The sequence below is a fragment of the Neopsephotus bourkii genome, unplaced genomic scaffold (assembly GCF_033783945.1).
Source record: "Neopsephotus bourkii isolate Nb327-2 ecotype Australia unplaced genomic scaffold, CSIRO-AGI_Nbou_v1 NB_1825, whole genome shotgun sequence".
NCBI classification, from domain to species: Eukaryota; Metazoa; Chordata; class Aves; order Psittaciformes; family Psittacidae; genus Neopsephotus; species Neopsephotus bourkii.
The window spans coordinates 10461104-10473508 of record NW_026902298.1 but is presented as its reverse complement, the minus strand read 5'-3'; the positions used below and the strand labels follow the sequence as shown (position 1 = coordinate 10473508).

Below are 12405 nucleotides of genomic sequence, written 5' to 3'. Positions count from 1 at the left end.
ACGCTGGTAGCCAGCAGAGGGGTTCTCCCCTGCCTGGAGTCAAGATAACATCTCACCGCTGACAAATTGAACTCCAGAAGTAAAACTTCACCTTGACACTGCAGAACATGGGGTCTGTTTTAAGGCAAACATGTTCCCTCCTGGAAGCTTTGCTGGACGACAGTTCTTTAAACAACCTCATCACCATAGTACAGAGAGATGGATTTTCTTGTCATTCTAACCCATCCAGGGAAAAAATCTGGTGCTTCTTAGTTCTGAGTATTGCAACATCAGAAAGTTGCTGTTAACATACAACAGCTTGAGAAACAAGAGCCTGCACAGGCTTTGGTCATACAGTCTTTGACAAAACTGCAATTTGCAGTACAAACATTGAACATGCACATACAACGCTGCCCGTTAATCTTAATGGTTTGTGACTTGCTGACTGGTGACTAAATACAGAAAAACCTCATGACCCAAGAACCTCAGGAAAAAGAAAAGCTTCTGTTACCACTTTTCACAACCTAAAGTTGTGCTAACATTAAGCATCCTGCTATTGGCATATATCTCATGTCATCAGAAGGCTTCCGGCTGTTCAATCCCTTTTTTTTCTTTTTCTTCTATTTTAAACAACAAACAATTCCTTGATCCAAGGAGTTTCAGTCATCCACAATTTAGCAAGGCAAATGTCCACAAACATCAGCTCCGTTTGATGTTAATAAAGCCTTTATGAAAACTTATTTTCTTGCCCTTACATACTGAGTCTCCTTTCATCTGGGCTCACAGCAGCCACGGAGGAGTTCTGCTCCTCACAGAAACACTGACTGCAGCTCAAGAGTCTCTTAGACTAAACACACAGGCTGGAACTCTTCAGCATTTAACAAGCAGTTCTGCATAACAGAGGCAAAAAATGCCTGGATAGCTGAAAAACCTGAACACAAACTCACCCACAACAGGACAGAAGCCAAATACTCCCAAGGTAACAGTCCCAGAGCAACCAGATACACAACATGAATAAAACAGGAGCCTACGGAATCACAAGCCCCTGGATCCATAAAGTTAGAATGTTTAGTACAGGGAAATTGTAGAATCATAGAATAGTTAGGGTTGGAAAGGACCTTAAGATTATCCAGTTCCAACCCCCTGGCCATGGGCAGGGACACCTCACACTAAACCATCTCACTCAAGGCTCTGTCCAACCTGGCCTTGAACGCTGCCAGGGATGGAGCATTCACAGTTTCCCTGGGCAACCCATTCCAGTGCCTCACCACCCTCACAGTAAAGAACTTCTTCCTTATACCCAATCTAAACTTCCCCTGCTTAAGTTTGAACCCGTTACCCCTTGTCCTATCACTACAGTCCCTAGTGAAGAGTCCCTCTCCAGCATCCTTGTAGGCCCCCTTCAGATACTGGAAGGCTGCTCTGAGGTCTCCATGCAGCTTCTGTTCTCCAGGCTGAACAGCCCCAACTTTCTCAGCCTGTCTTCATACGGGAGGTGCTCCAGTCCCCTGATCATCCTCGTGGCCTCCTCTGGACTTGTTCCAACAGTTCCATGTCCTTTTTATGTTAAGGACACCAGAACTGTACACAATACTCCAAGTGAGGTCTCACGAGAGCAGAGTAAAGGGGCAGGATCACCTCCTTTGACCTGCTGGTCACGCTCCTTTTGATGCAGCCCAGGATACGGTTGGCTTTCTGGGCTGTGAGCACACACTGAAGCTGGCTCATGTTCATTTTCTCATTGACCAACACCCCCAAGTCCTTCTCCACAGGGCTGCTCTGAATCTCTTCTCTGCCCAGCCTGTGGCTGTGCCTGGGACTGCTCTGACCCAGGTGTAGGACCTTGCACTTGACATGGTTAAAATTCATGAGGTTGGCATCAGCCCACCTTACAAGCGTGTCAAGGTCCCTTTGGATGGCACTTCTTCCCTCCAGTGTACCAACCGAACCGAAATGAAAATCTACAGGGAAGATACAGAAAACAGAGATTCAAGAAGCATCACAGTGTCCAGTCTTCACACAGTAGAGACAAAATACCCCATAAAAGAGTAATGCCCAACACAACAGCCATGGCAATGACCCATGGGCTTTACAGATGTAAAAGCAAGAGCCTTTACATCAAACACATAAGATTAACAGAAGACAATTGCTGTTAGTGCTCTCTGCCATGATTCCTGTGAAACGGAATACAGCGTGCCAATCCCTGGAGTGGGTTTGCTGCATGCCAGAGCTCCAGCTCCGGATGTTGTAACAGGTAAAGCCAGACATCTTAAAAGACGGTCAGTTTAAGTGTGCCTCCATGTATCACCTTATTATGTAAACCCTTTCAAGATAACATCACAAACAGCTATGGTGGAAATAACAAGAGGACTAGAGAAATAAACGCCCACTTTTATTATATATTTAACATCACTTTACTTCCCAATTCACCCTTTCCAAGAGGGAGTCAGTAAAATGTCTGTGCTTTAATGAATCTTTTGAGCAGAAAGAGAAATAGAAGCCTTATTAAAAAGAGAAACAGCCACAAGTCAAAAGCAGTAGAATTCAATGAAGGTGTAGGACATGCAGTTACTTTTTAAACCTACTTTTAAAACCTTGACTGGTTTCCAAGATAACATCTCTTTATCAGCTTTTGTTAAGTGTTATGAAGCATATATTCCATTGTGTTCAATGGTAAGTTGCATTCTAGGGCAAATGGAGTTGGCCTTGGGCAAGACAATTTCTACTTCACTTCCCACATTTACAAAACAAGGATAATATTTGCCTGTTTCACAAGAGTGCTGGAAGATTGGAGAGGACTATCAGACTACAGATCATTCTCATAGAATTAATGCTTTAATTATTTTTTAATGTTAATTTCACCAGTCTGGAGAACGACAGGTTTTTTGGAGTAAAAAATACAAATCACTTCCATTTCTTTCTCTTCTTAACATCCAGCAAGCACTGCTTTTGGTTTGAACTACAAACAACTGGATAACTGGATTTACATCCAACCACCTTTTCTTTGGCACTTCAATGAACACAATGTAGAAAAAAAGCTCCAAGTTTTCCGAAATCCCATTTTGTGGCCCACATGAACAGAACATCCCTCTTCAAGGTTCACAAGGCACTCTGGAAATGCAACCACTTTATGTAACTAAGTACCTAGTAATTTGGTTGCTGCATACACCCACACTCCCAAGATGCAAGAAGGGATTTTCTATTGCACAAAACAGCAGTAAAGCACACAACAAAGCTTTTGGAAAAAAGAGTATGAAAGGAAACTTCTTATTCACAATAAATAAATGAATTTATAATATTAACTTTATATTGGAAGATTTCTGCTTTATGTTTTTTTACAAACATTACCATGTTTTAGTAGGTACAGAATTGTTTAAAAGAAGTTAAATAAATAAAACCAAACCCCACCATCATCACCATTTGTCAGCATCCTGCAGCATCTTACTCTTCATTTTAGAAGAGAGAGGATGTTACTCAGTGCCGCCACCACTGCGACAAAGACTTTCAAGGTAATGCAGAGTGATCATGAGATCTGTGAGTATCATCCAACCTGATCAGTAGTAAACCCAGGCACCCTCAGCACACCCAGCAAGTAGAATATTACCAGCTCCAAGTTGATAACAGGAGAAGGGGCGTTTTGCACCTGACTGAGAGCTGTGGAACCAACAGCAATGCCAAGCGGAGATTGCAATTCCCACTGCAAAGTGTACTCCTGGAGAGGTATCACATTCAGGTTTGTGACCCTACAGTGTCTGGGGAGTGAAGCTCTGATATGAGCCATGTATTCTTCTGGCAGAGCTCCAGGGCAAGCACATCACCCAGACAGGTTCCGTGACATTCTGTATTCACACTAACACAGACCATCACAACATCAGGCCCTCCTTCATCACCACGCACCAGCACTGTGTGCCATTAGCTTCACATTCTCCCTCTACACCCAGTTCTACCTGCAACACACTTTCAATAGCTCAGAATACTCAGAGACCTCTTTCTTGACACAGTCTTCTCTAGTTTTAACTGCTCCCATCTACCAAAAGGGGGTCAAAGGTCAACCCTGCAGACCTGATTGCTTTACCACTCCTGCCCTGAAGCACAGAGGTAAATGACCGAGTGCTTCTTCCCATTTACCTGTTTGGCACCATGAGTTCTATGGCTGCAGATGCTTTGTGACAGACAGTTCAGCTGCACACTGTCCCTCAAGTGTACTTGTAAGGGACAACAATGAAAAGCTTCTAGCTAAGGGGAGGCACACAAACTCATCACAGACTTTGGCATCTTCTCTGCCACCTCCTCATGTTTTTCCTTGCTTCAAACAGGAAAAAAATTGCTCAGGAATTCTTATCGCAAAGCTTATCTTGGCATGAAGGAAAGAGGATGCGCACTTCTGGAAACAGCTGGCACATACACGTGCATTCATTTGACAAGAGGACACAGGAAAGTACACTGATGGGAGAACGACTTGAAAGAGAGACAAACTGCCATAAAAAGCGTCCCAGAGACATCAAGGCACAACCACCTACAAGCAAAGCTGCACTTTACAATCAGACATCCCCCACATGGCTGTTAACAGCCCAGACACATTAACTAGGAGCACCTGGGTAACAGCCAAAATAAAACACATCCACATCTGCACCTACACTAAGATCCATGCTTTAGATCCTTCTCCCTCCTGGACTGCAGCAAAGTATCTGTGTGGAGCTTGGGAACTAAAGAGTACTTCTGTTTTCTATAAAGCAGATTTTCTGATCCACAGGACTGCAGCCCTTTCCAAGCTGCTTTAGCACCTTCTTCGAAGCTGACTGCAATTAGGTTTCTTGTTAGAAGAGAAATAAAATTACTTGAAACCCAAACTCCATGTGATTGTGCCCCAGAGGCAATACTTGGAGAACGATGGAGGTCAGCAGCACTACTGCAAATGCTTCCTGTAATTTCAGAGCAGCACAGGAGAAAACGGATGGGTGAAATTATACAGCAGCTGCCGAAGGAGCGCAGGGAGAGAAACGAGGTACGGATCTCCTCTCCGCACCCCTCCCCCAAAAGCCTTCCAACTCTTTATAAACAGTTCCACGAAGCGTTTAATGTTTTCTCCTCCACCGGGCGCACTTGTAAAAGAAAGCACTACCGCACACAACGAAGAAACAGCAATTGCTCTTCAGTTGATAGAGCAACCACAAAAATAAGTTTTTCACCGGCGAGACTTCACGGAACTGCTTCCCTGCTCGCCCTCACCGCAGGCAGCTCCTGCCCTCGCCACTCTTTTCGGTGCCGCTCCTACCCCGGCCGCACTCCGCCAAGGCTTAGCGGCAGAGGAGGGCTCCCGGGCCCCGCCGACCCGAGGCAGGTAGCCCTGGGCGCCGCCGGGGAGCCGGGCTGTACCTTTAAGGGGCCCGTCGCGGCGGGTGCGCGGCTGCATTCCTGCTCCGGAGCGGCGGCTGTCCCGACACGCCGGGCACGGCAGCCTCCGAGGCAACCTGCGCGCCCGCCCCAGCGCAGCCCGGCCCGGAGCTCGCACCAAGGGAACAAAGCCCGCTCCCGCCGCCGAACTTCCGCGGGGGGCAGTGGCCGCGTGGGCTCCGCGCTGCAGCCGGGACCCGCGCCCCAGCCTGCCGGGAGACCCGGCTCCAACCCGCCGCGGCGGGGCTCGGGGAAGGCGAGAACCGGACTCGGGACGGGGCGCGGACAAAGCCCGGCGACGGGGCAGGGCTCGGCACTGCTCGGCTCGGCTCGGCTCCCGCCCGACGGGCGCAGGCAGGTGAGCGGCGCGGTGGGACAGGGCTCCCCACCGCCGAGCCGGGGACGGCGGCCGGGCCCCCCGCGGCGCAGAGGGTGCCGCGGCAACCGCTTACCTCTGGCGCGGAGCAGCGCTCCCAGCAGCAGCAGCAGCAGCAGGAGCTGCGGAGGCGCGGGTAGGAGGCATCTCCCGCCGCGCCGCCTCATGGTGGCAGCGCCCCGGTCCCGCGCCCGGGCCGCCCGCAGACGAGGTCCCAGGCTCCTTCTGCGCTCAACGTCCCGGCCCCACCGCCGCTCGCTCCCTCCGCAGCCGCGGCAGCTCCGGGGCTGGGGGCTCGCTCCCCGCTCCGCCCGGCCCAGGCCCGGCCCCGGAGGAGGAGCCCCGCCGGGGCAGCCCCCGCCCCGCTCCGCTCCCCCCCAGCGCCCAGGCACTTGGAAAACTTTCGGCGCGGCAGAGGCGGCCCCGGCTCCGCACTGAGACACGCACCAGCAGCATCACCACCACCCGGGCTCAGCCCCGCGCCCTCCCTACCAGCGGGGAAGCCCTTCCTAAAGCGGCATCGGGGCTCTCGCTGTCCCGGCTCCCGCGGCGCCGCCGCCGCCGCCAAGGAGCATCGCTCCCGGCTGCCCGCTGCAGCGGTAACCGGGACCGTCCGGTGGCTGCGCGCTTCCCGGCATGTGCCAGCTGTCTGTACCGAAGACAAATGGCAGAGCTCCTCTCCCTGTCCCATCCCCGTTTGCCAAGCACCCTTCAGAAACTGACAGCCTCTAAGAACCACGTTCACTAGCCCTTTGCCCGGCATATGTGTTGCTATCCACGAGAAAAGTCTCATTTCCACCTCCGTTCAGGCCAAGCGTTCTGCTGTTTGGTGTGTTACTGTCACAGTGTCCGGAGACAGCTGCTGATGTGTGAATCTCAGGCACCCTAAAAAAGAGTTGGTCGTTGGTTGTGGGAGTAGAAATTAGCACTTGGACAATTGCCTCCTGTGCCTTCTGGAATCTGTGGTGCCTTTAAAAGCAGACAGGCTTTCACTGGACATCAAGCCAGTTTTATGATCCTCTGTGGCACGATTTGACATTTTAATACAGAGTTGGCAATGCAAGAAACTGCTGTTAAGTAATTAATCTCAGTTGATTTCAAAGTATTAACTTGAATGGAAAGCTGACTCAGACAGTGCAAACCCTGGACCACAGGGAGAGATGGGAATTTTGTCAAATTGACACCAAAGGGCCAGTGACAGGAATGGTCTTATTTAAAGCCTTCCCACAGATGAATCCAGAGGAAGCTGCAATTAATCCCCTCCTTTAAAGAATCACAAGAGCAAGCAAACAGCACAGCATGTGATTGAGACAATTCTGCCATTCCTATTAATAAAGTGTAAACCAGTGAAGACAAGGGATAGTATTAAAAACGTCAACATGAAATTAAACCAGGGACTAAGTCTTGACAAACTGAGCTCAATGTAAAGAAAAATAATCCAACACAGAGCTTCCCTGAGGAGGAGAACTCCCAAGAGCAGGAACACCACAGCAAACAGTAGTAAGCAGCAAACCATGTGTCAATTTACAATACATGGCCCCTAAGATATAAAAAATGCAGACTTTTTGCTTTATGCTCGGTGTGACAGCTTCAAGATAGAAACAGATCCACTTTCATAGCGTGAGTACAATAGCAGGTAGACTATGGCATTGAGTTCTGTGCATTTGATAGGCAAGGGGTACAAAGCTGCAAAAGAATAACAACAAATACAGGTAGCCAAGAGGGGATTGACTGAGGTGCAGAGATTAAAAAAACCTCTCTACACTGACATTGACTGGGAAGCAGGGACAGAATGAGGCATGGGAATGACACGCAACTGTCATAAAGGAATAAACTCTAAGACACCAGAGTTTACAATAACTAAAGTGTAAGAGCTGGGAACAGCGGGCTGAAGAGAGAGAAAACATGAACATCATTCTGGCTGGGGGCTGCCGACTGGCTCATGTGCCAAACCCCTACTGCATTCCCCTAAAACACAGGGCAACATAACCAAACCCCATTTAAGTTTATACTCTCTACTGAGGCTAGATCCTCAGGTAGTATAAACGAGAGCAGCCCTGGCTGACTTCAGGCTCACAGAAGCTTGTCAGAAGATTAGATGCCGAAGTACTGAATGTGATAAAGCACAGACACAGGGCCCAGAACTTCCTGATAATTATATACTTAGGTCATGGAACAGTCTCCCAAGCAGTTGAGAGGAGTATTTTCCTGTGCTTGAAACAAAAGCCTCTTGAAAGATATTGTCCTAAACACAAATAAATTCACTTGTTAGCTCTTCAGTGCTTCTCTCCCCAGGGAACAAATGTTTTTACCCACTTGTGCTTAAGTGTGTTTACCAGTCCTCTGCATATTGCACTGAATTCTGCTAAATCACTTTCCTGTCCAGGCTCAACTTCCCTAAATTGTATCTGTCTTATAAATCATTTTGAAATCCCCTAGTGAAATGTTAGAGAAGCACGAAGGATTGGCTTTCACAACAAGCTCCTCAACAGGCTGCAGCTGAGCAGACAGAAATCTGTATTATAAACCCCTCAATTTCCTACCTGTTGATGCAAGACTATGATTGAATAGATCCCTGAGTCCATGTGGGGTCTTTGAGAGATAACTTGAAAGTAGATTTACGCAGTGTAAAATGGATATTTTTGGTGAAAGAAAAGTAGAAGGGTTGCTAAATAGTGCCAGTAAAACTTAACCATATGCTTAGGACTTGCCTCTTTCACTATAAGAAAGACAATATCAGTATCAGAATGCACTTCAACCCGTGCACAAGGTAGTTGCTTTTACCCACAGCTATGAGGAAGGAACATTATTAAGTAGCTTGTGATAATTTATAGATCACTGATAAATGATAAATAACACAAGTATTGTGAGACAGATGAGAAAGAAGTCAGTTAAATATAATGGACAATTAATTTATATGACAACATGCTAATCAAAAAAACCCACCAGTCATTATAAAGGGAACAGGAAGAAGATTATTATCCTAGTAACCATTTCCAGACATAATTCTTCCCCCCTCCAAATAGACAGATTGGAGAAATAAACCAGTCCAATGACAGAAAATAGATATTATGAAATAATAGTATAAGTTGGCATCATTTTCAGAGTCATTTTAAATAGCAACCCTATGTCAGGAAAAAAGAAAACCAAGGACATGGTGTTACTGGAAGAAGAAGAAAGAAAGGAAGCAGAACCAGGTAGGATTACTAGGGGACATTACACTTTAACTATTTTTAAACTGCAAAGACCTTAAGAAGAAGTTTAAAAAGGGAAAAAGAAAAAACAGGATGGACAGTTTTGGTCTTACCTGTTAAAGTATTTTTAAAGCATTCCTTCCTTGGGAAGATGCTTCTCCACACATCAAGTTTCCTAGATGACAGATCAGATAGCTTAATTACTATGTTCAGAAAGGTTTGGAGTAATTGTGTTTTAAATAGTTGAGATAGCCTGAATTGATTTCATAGCATGAAAAAAGCACATGGAAAATGGGCAAAATACGTTTGCTCTAAGCCAGGTTCCCCTTTTTTAAGTGGTGTTCAGCTCACTGGGTAAGCATAAGGCAATGGACACGATACATCTAGTCTGGCTTTTGGCACCATCCCACAAGGCACTTCCATAGAATGAACATTTTAAATACAATCAGTGGAAGGTGTGCAGGCATCTGATAGAAGGAGACCACAGTGGTCATTAGTGGTTAGTCATCAAAATGCAAATGCACCTCACAAAGACACCTTTCAGGGTCTGTCCTAAGCTCTGTTTGTTTAGTATGTTCACTGACAACTGAAATTATGCAATATTTATGCTTATAAAGCCTGTGATAAAGAACCTGATAACCTCAAAACAATGGCAGGAGATGCAAGCGCCAGGAAGGATGAGATCAGACACCCCAAATGCTATTGACAAATCGGACATATCCAAAAAAACAATTTAAAAAGCAGCAATGAGAAATATAAATGATTATTGTTAGGAAGGACATCAATAAACATTGTGAATTCCTGACTATACAGAAATACAGCAAGAACAGCTCTTAGGCTTGTACGGATAACAAACAACATAAATCAACAGTGCAGTACAACTGCCAAGAAATGTGTTTAATTCTGGAATGCACCAGCAGGTGTGTCATGTGCAAGACAATTTGTTTGATTCCTTAACTTTGCATAGTACTCAAGTCCCAAGTGGCTGGGTCTGTCCCTGGTTGAACACCTTAGGAATATAAACACAGCTGAAGAGAAACAAGAAAAGAGCAAGAACAAGGAGTGGAAAAAGAAACCCCTCTGAGAAAAAGCTGAAGGAATTAGATTTGCCTTAGTCAAGAAAATAAAAGCTTCAAGTGAGATGCAGCTTTCTGATACACACGAGCTCATTAGAGAGATGTTGATCAGTTATCCTCGATGGCTCCAGTAGAAAGACATGAAAGAGTAAACATGATTTGTGACAAGAAAGGCTTAAAAGATTTTGCTGATCAGCATTCCAACTAAGGGGTTTTCAACACTGGAGCTGGCTGGAAACTTCCACTGGAAATTTTTAGGAGCAAAGTTTGGTAAGCTTGCTGGTATTAGCCTTAATATATTTAGTCTTGATGCAGTGCAGGCTGTACTTGGTGATCTTTTGGGACTGCTCCCAAACCCAAGTTCCACAATGGATATAATCTGGAAAATTCTAATTGGAAAGGTCATTACAAACCCTAGGCTCTGGTTGATCAGATTCTCTAACTGAACAGAAGAGCCAGGAAAATAGCAAGCTGCTCCCAACAGAGCTCTAAGTTCAAGATAAAATCACAGTTTCCATGTTATCAGACTACAGTTTTTTTCCAATGGCCCCTTTAATTTCTGTCATTACTCCCCCATTATCCACATCAGTTCCACATCAGTATTACCACTGAACCAAAGAGGTGGTAGCCTAGAATACCAAGTGAAGTGTCAAGATTTTACCCCTACGTAGGAAGATGCAGTTATCAGTTGAGCCTCCGAATTCACTGTTGGACATGTAAAGACCCTGTCACCACTGTCCTTGACAGTGTTTCTCAAATTCCTGCTCACTTATTCTTAAGAAAAAAGTAATCCATGTGCCATGCATGTGCCATGTGCCATGCATGTGCCATGTGCCAATGCCAACACTGCAATCCATGTTGCAGTGCTACCACAATACCAGCATTTACATCAAAATCAGGTTTAGGTTAATAAGTTACAGCTTATGTGTTACTTCATTTTCTCCACCCTTCATCTGTCTGTTGCCTTTTACGCATTCCAATTGCACATTTATTTTGGGAAACTGTGATCATCTCGTGAATCACCATCAATTCTAAGTGCAGAACAGCAAAACTGAAGATTACATTAAATGGCTACATTCAGAAGCCGAGATAGGGAGAATCTTGCAAAAGGCCCTTTGTAACTTAATGACCAAAGTGCAGCTTCATCGTCTGAAACCCTCATTTTGTGTGTGTGTGTGTGTGTGTGTGTGTGTGTGTGTGTGTGTGTGTGTGTGTGTGGAAAGTGGGACTGAAATCAACCTGCCAGGCTGCTCAATCTTCCACTCTGGGGGGAAAACACCCAACCAACAACACCCAAACCCCAAACCTTATGTAAATTGACTTTCAAACTAGGGAAAGGAAACAACCTACAACACCAAACCTTTCTTCATGTTTTCTTTGAGATGCTAGCTCTTCCTGGGTGTCTTGCAAGCTGGTTGTGCTCCTTCTTTTGCTGGTTCCCTTACATCCTCTATGTAAAAATAATGCAAATACACCCTCTTTTATTCCTGCTGAGACTCCTCCCTGCAGTGAAATGGCATTTACCCAGGCCTTGCACAATGTCTGCATTGCAAAGGTAGCCTGTGGCCTAGCCTTAGGAACAGCACAGCTTAATACCTTGAGTCTGGCACAGAAAAAAAGAGGAGGAAAGAGGATGAGCATAAAAGGAAAATGTTCTTTTAAAAGCTAGCAGTAGAAGGATTCATTTTGAAGACAGAAGCCTAACCCTTTTTATTCTCCAAACACATTCAAATGGATAAGTAATAAGTTGTGGCTCCTAGATTAATTTTTGACTGTGCAGAGAAGCATTTTCCAAAGAACTGAACACCAGTGTCTGTCTTTGACTTCAAGCTGTTAATGTGGTTTATCATCAACAGTCTCTGTATTCAGTTAAAAAGTTTGTGGTAGCAATCAATCACACAATCAGAAAGAAAGGTGACCTTATGTCTCAGTATGTGGAGCATTTTTGATGCGCTGAGTTTTCCTTTCTCAGAAAACAAGAATACTTGTAAGAGAAAAAGTAGTCACAGGAATAGATGTGAAAGACATAAACATGTCTTTCCCTCAGCTCACAACCCTTTCTTGTTTGCAGAAGCCCTGCCACTATGGAGATGTAAAAATGTAGACAGACAGATAAAGAGTGTTTTCTTTCTTGAAGATGATTCAGTTCTAATACCTTACTGGCATGATGGGTTAGGCAAGTACTGCCAGCATGCACAAGATATAACCCTTGAGTCTTTCTGATAAGAGATACGGCATGTCAACCATCTGCTTTCCTATCAGGTGGCTGAATCAGAGATGCCTCTTAACACCTCTCCCTCTCTCATATTAGCTCTTGATAAACGTGAATGAGGGAACAAATTAATTGCTTCTTACCAGCACTTAGACCTGTATAAAAGCACAGGTG

The 12405-nt window shown here is 45.6% G+C and overlaps 1 protein-coding gene across 3 annotated transcripts in view; it reads right to left on the bottom strand.

The window, feature by feature from the left end:
* The window catches only part of LRP4 (LDL receptor related protein 4), an 82040-nt gene extending 76073 nt beyond the window's left edge, over positions 1–5967 (bottom strand). For all 3 annotated transcript variants that reach the window (XM_061343522.1, XM_061343523.1, XM_061343524.1), the window contains exon 1: positions 5826–5967. In XM_061343522.1, the coding sequence (XP_061199506.1) occupies positions 5826–5916 (91 nt within the window). In that variant the 5' untranslated portion in view covers positions 5917–5967. The remainder of the gene's footprint in view (positions 1–5825) is intronic.
* Positions 5968–12405: the final 6438 nt, after the last annotated feature.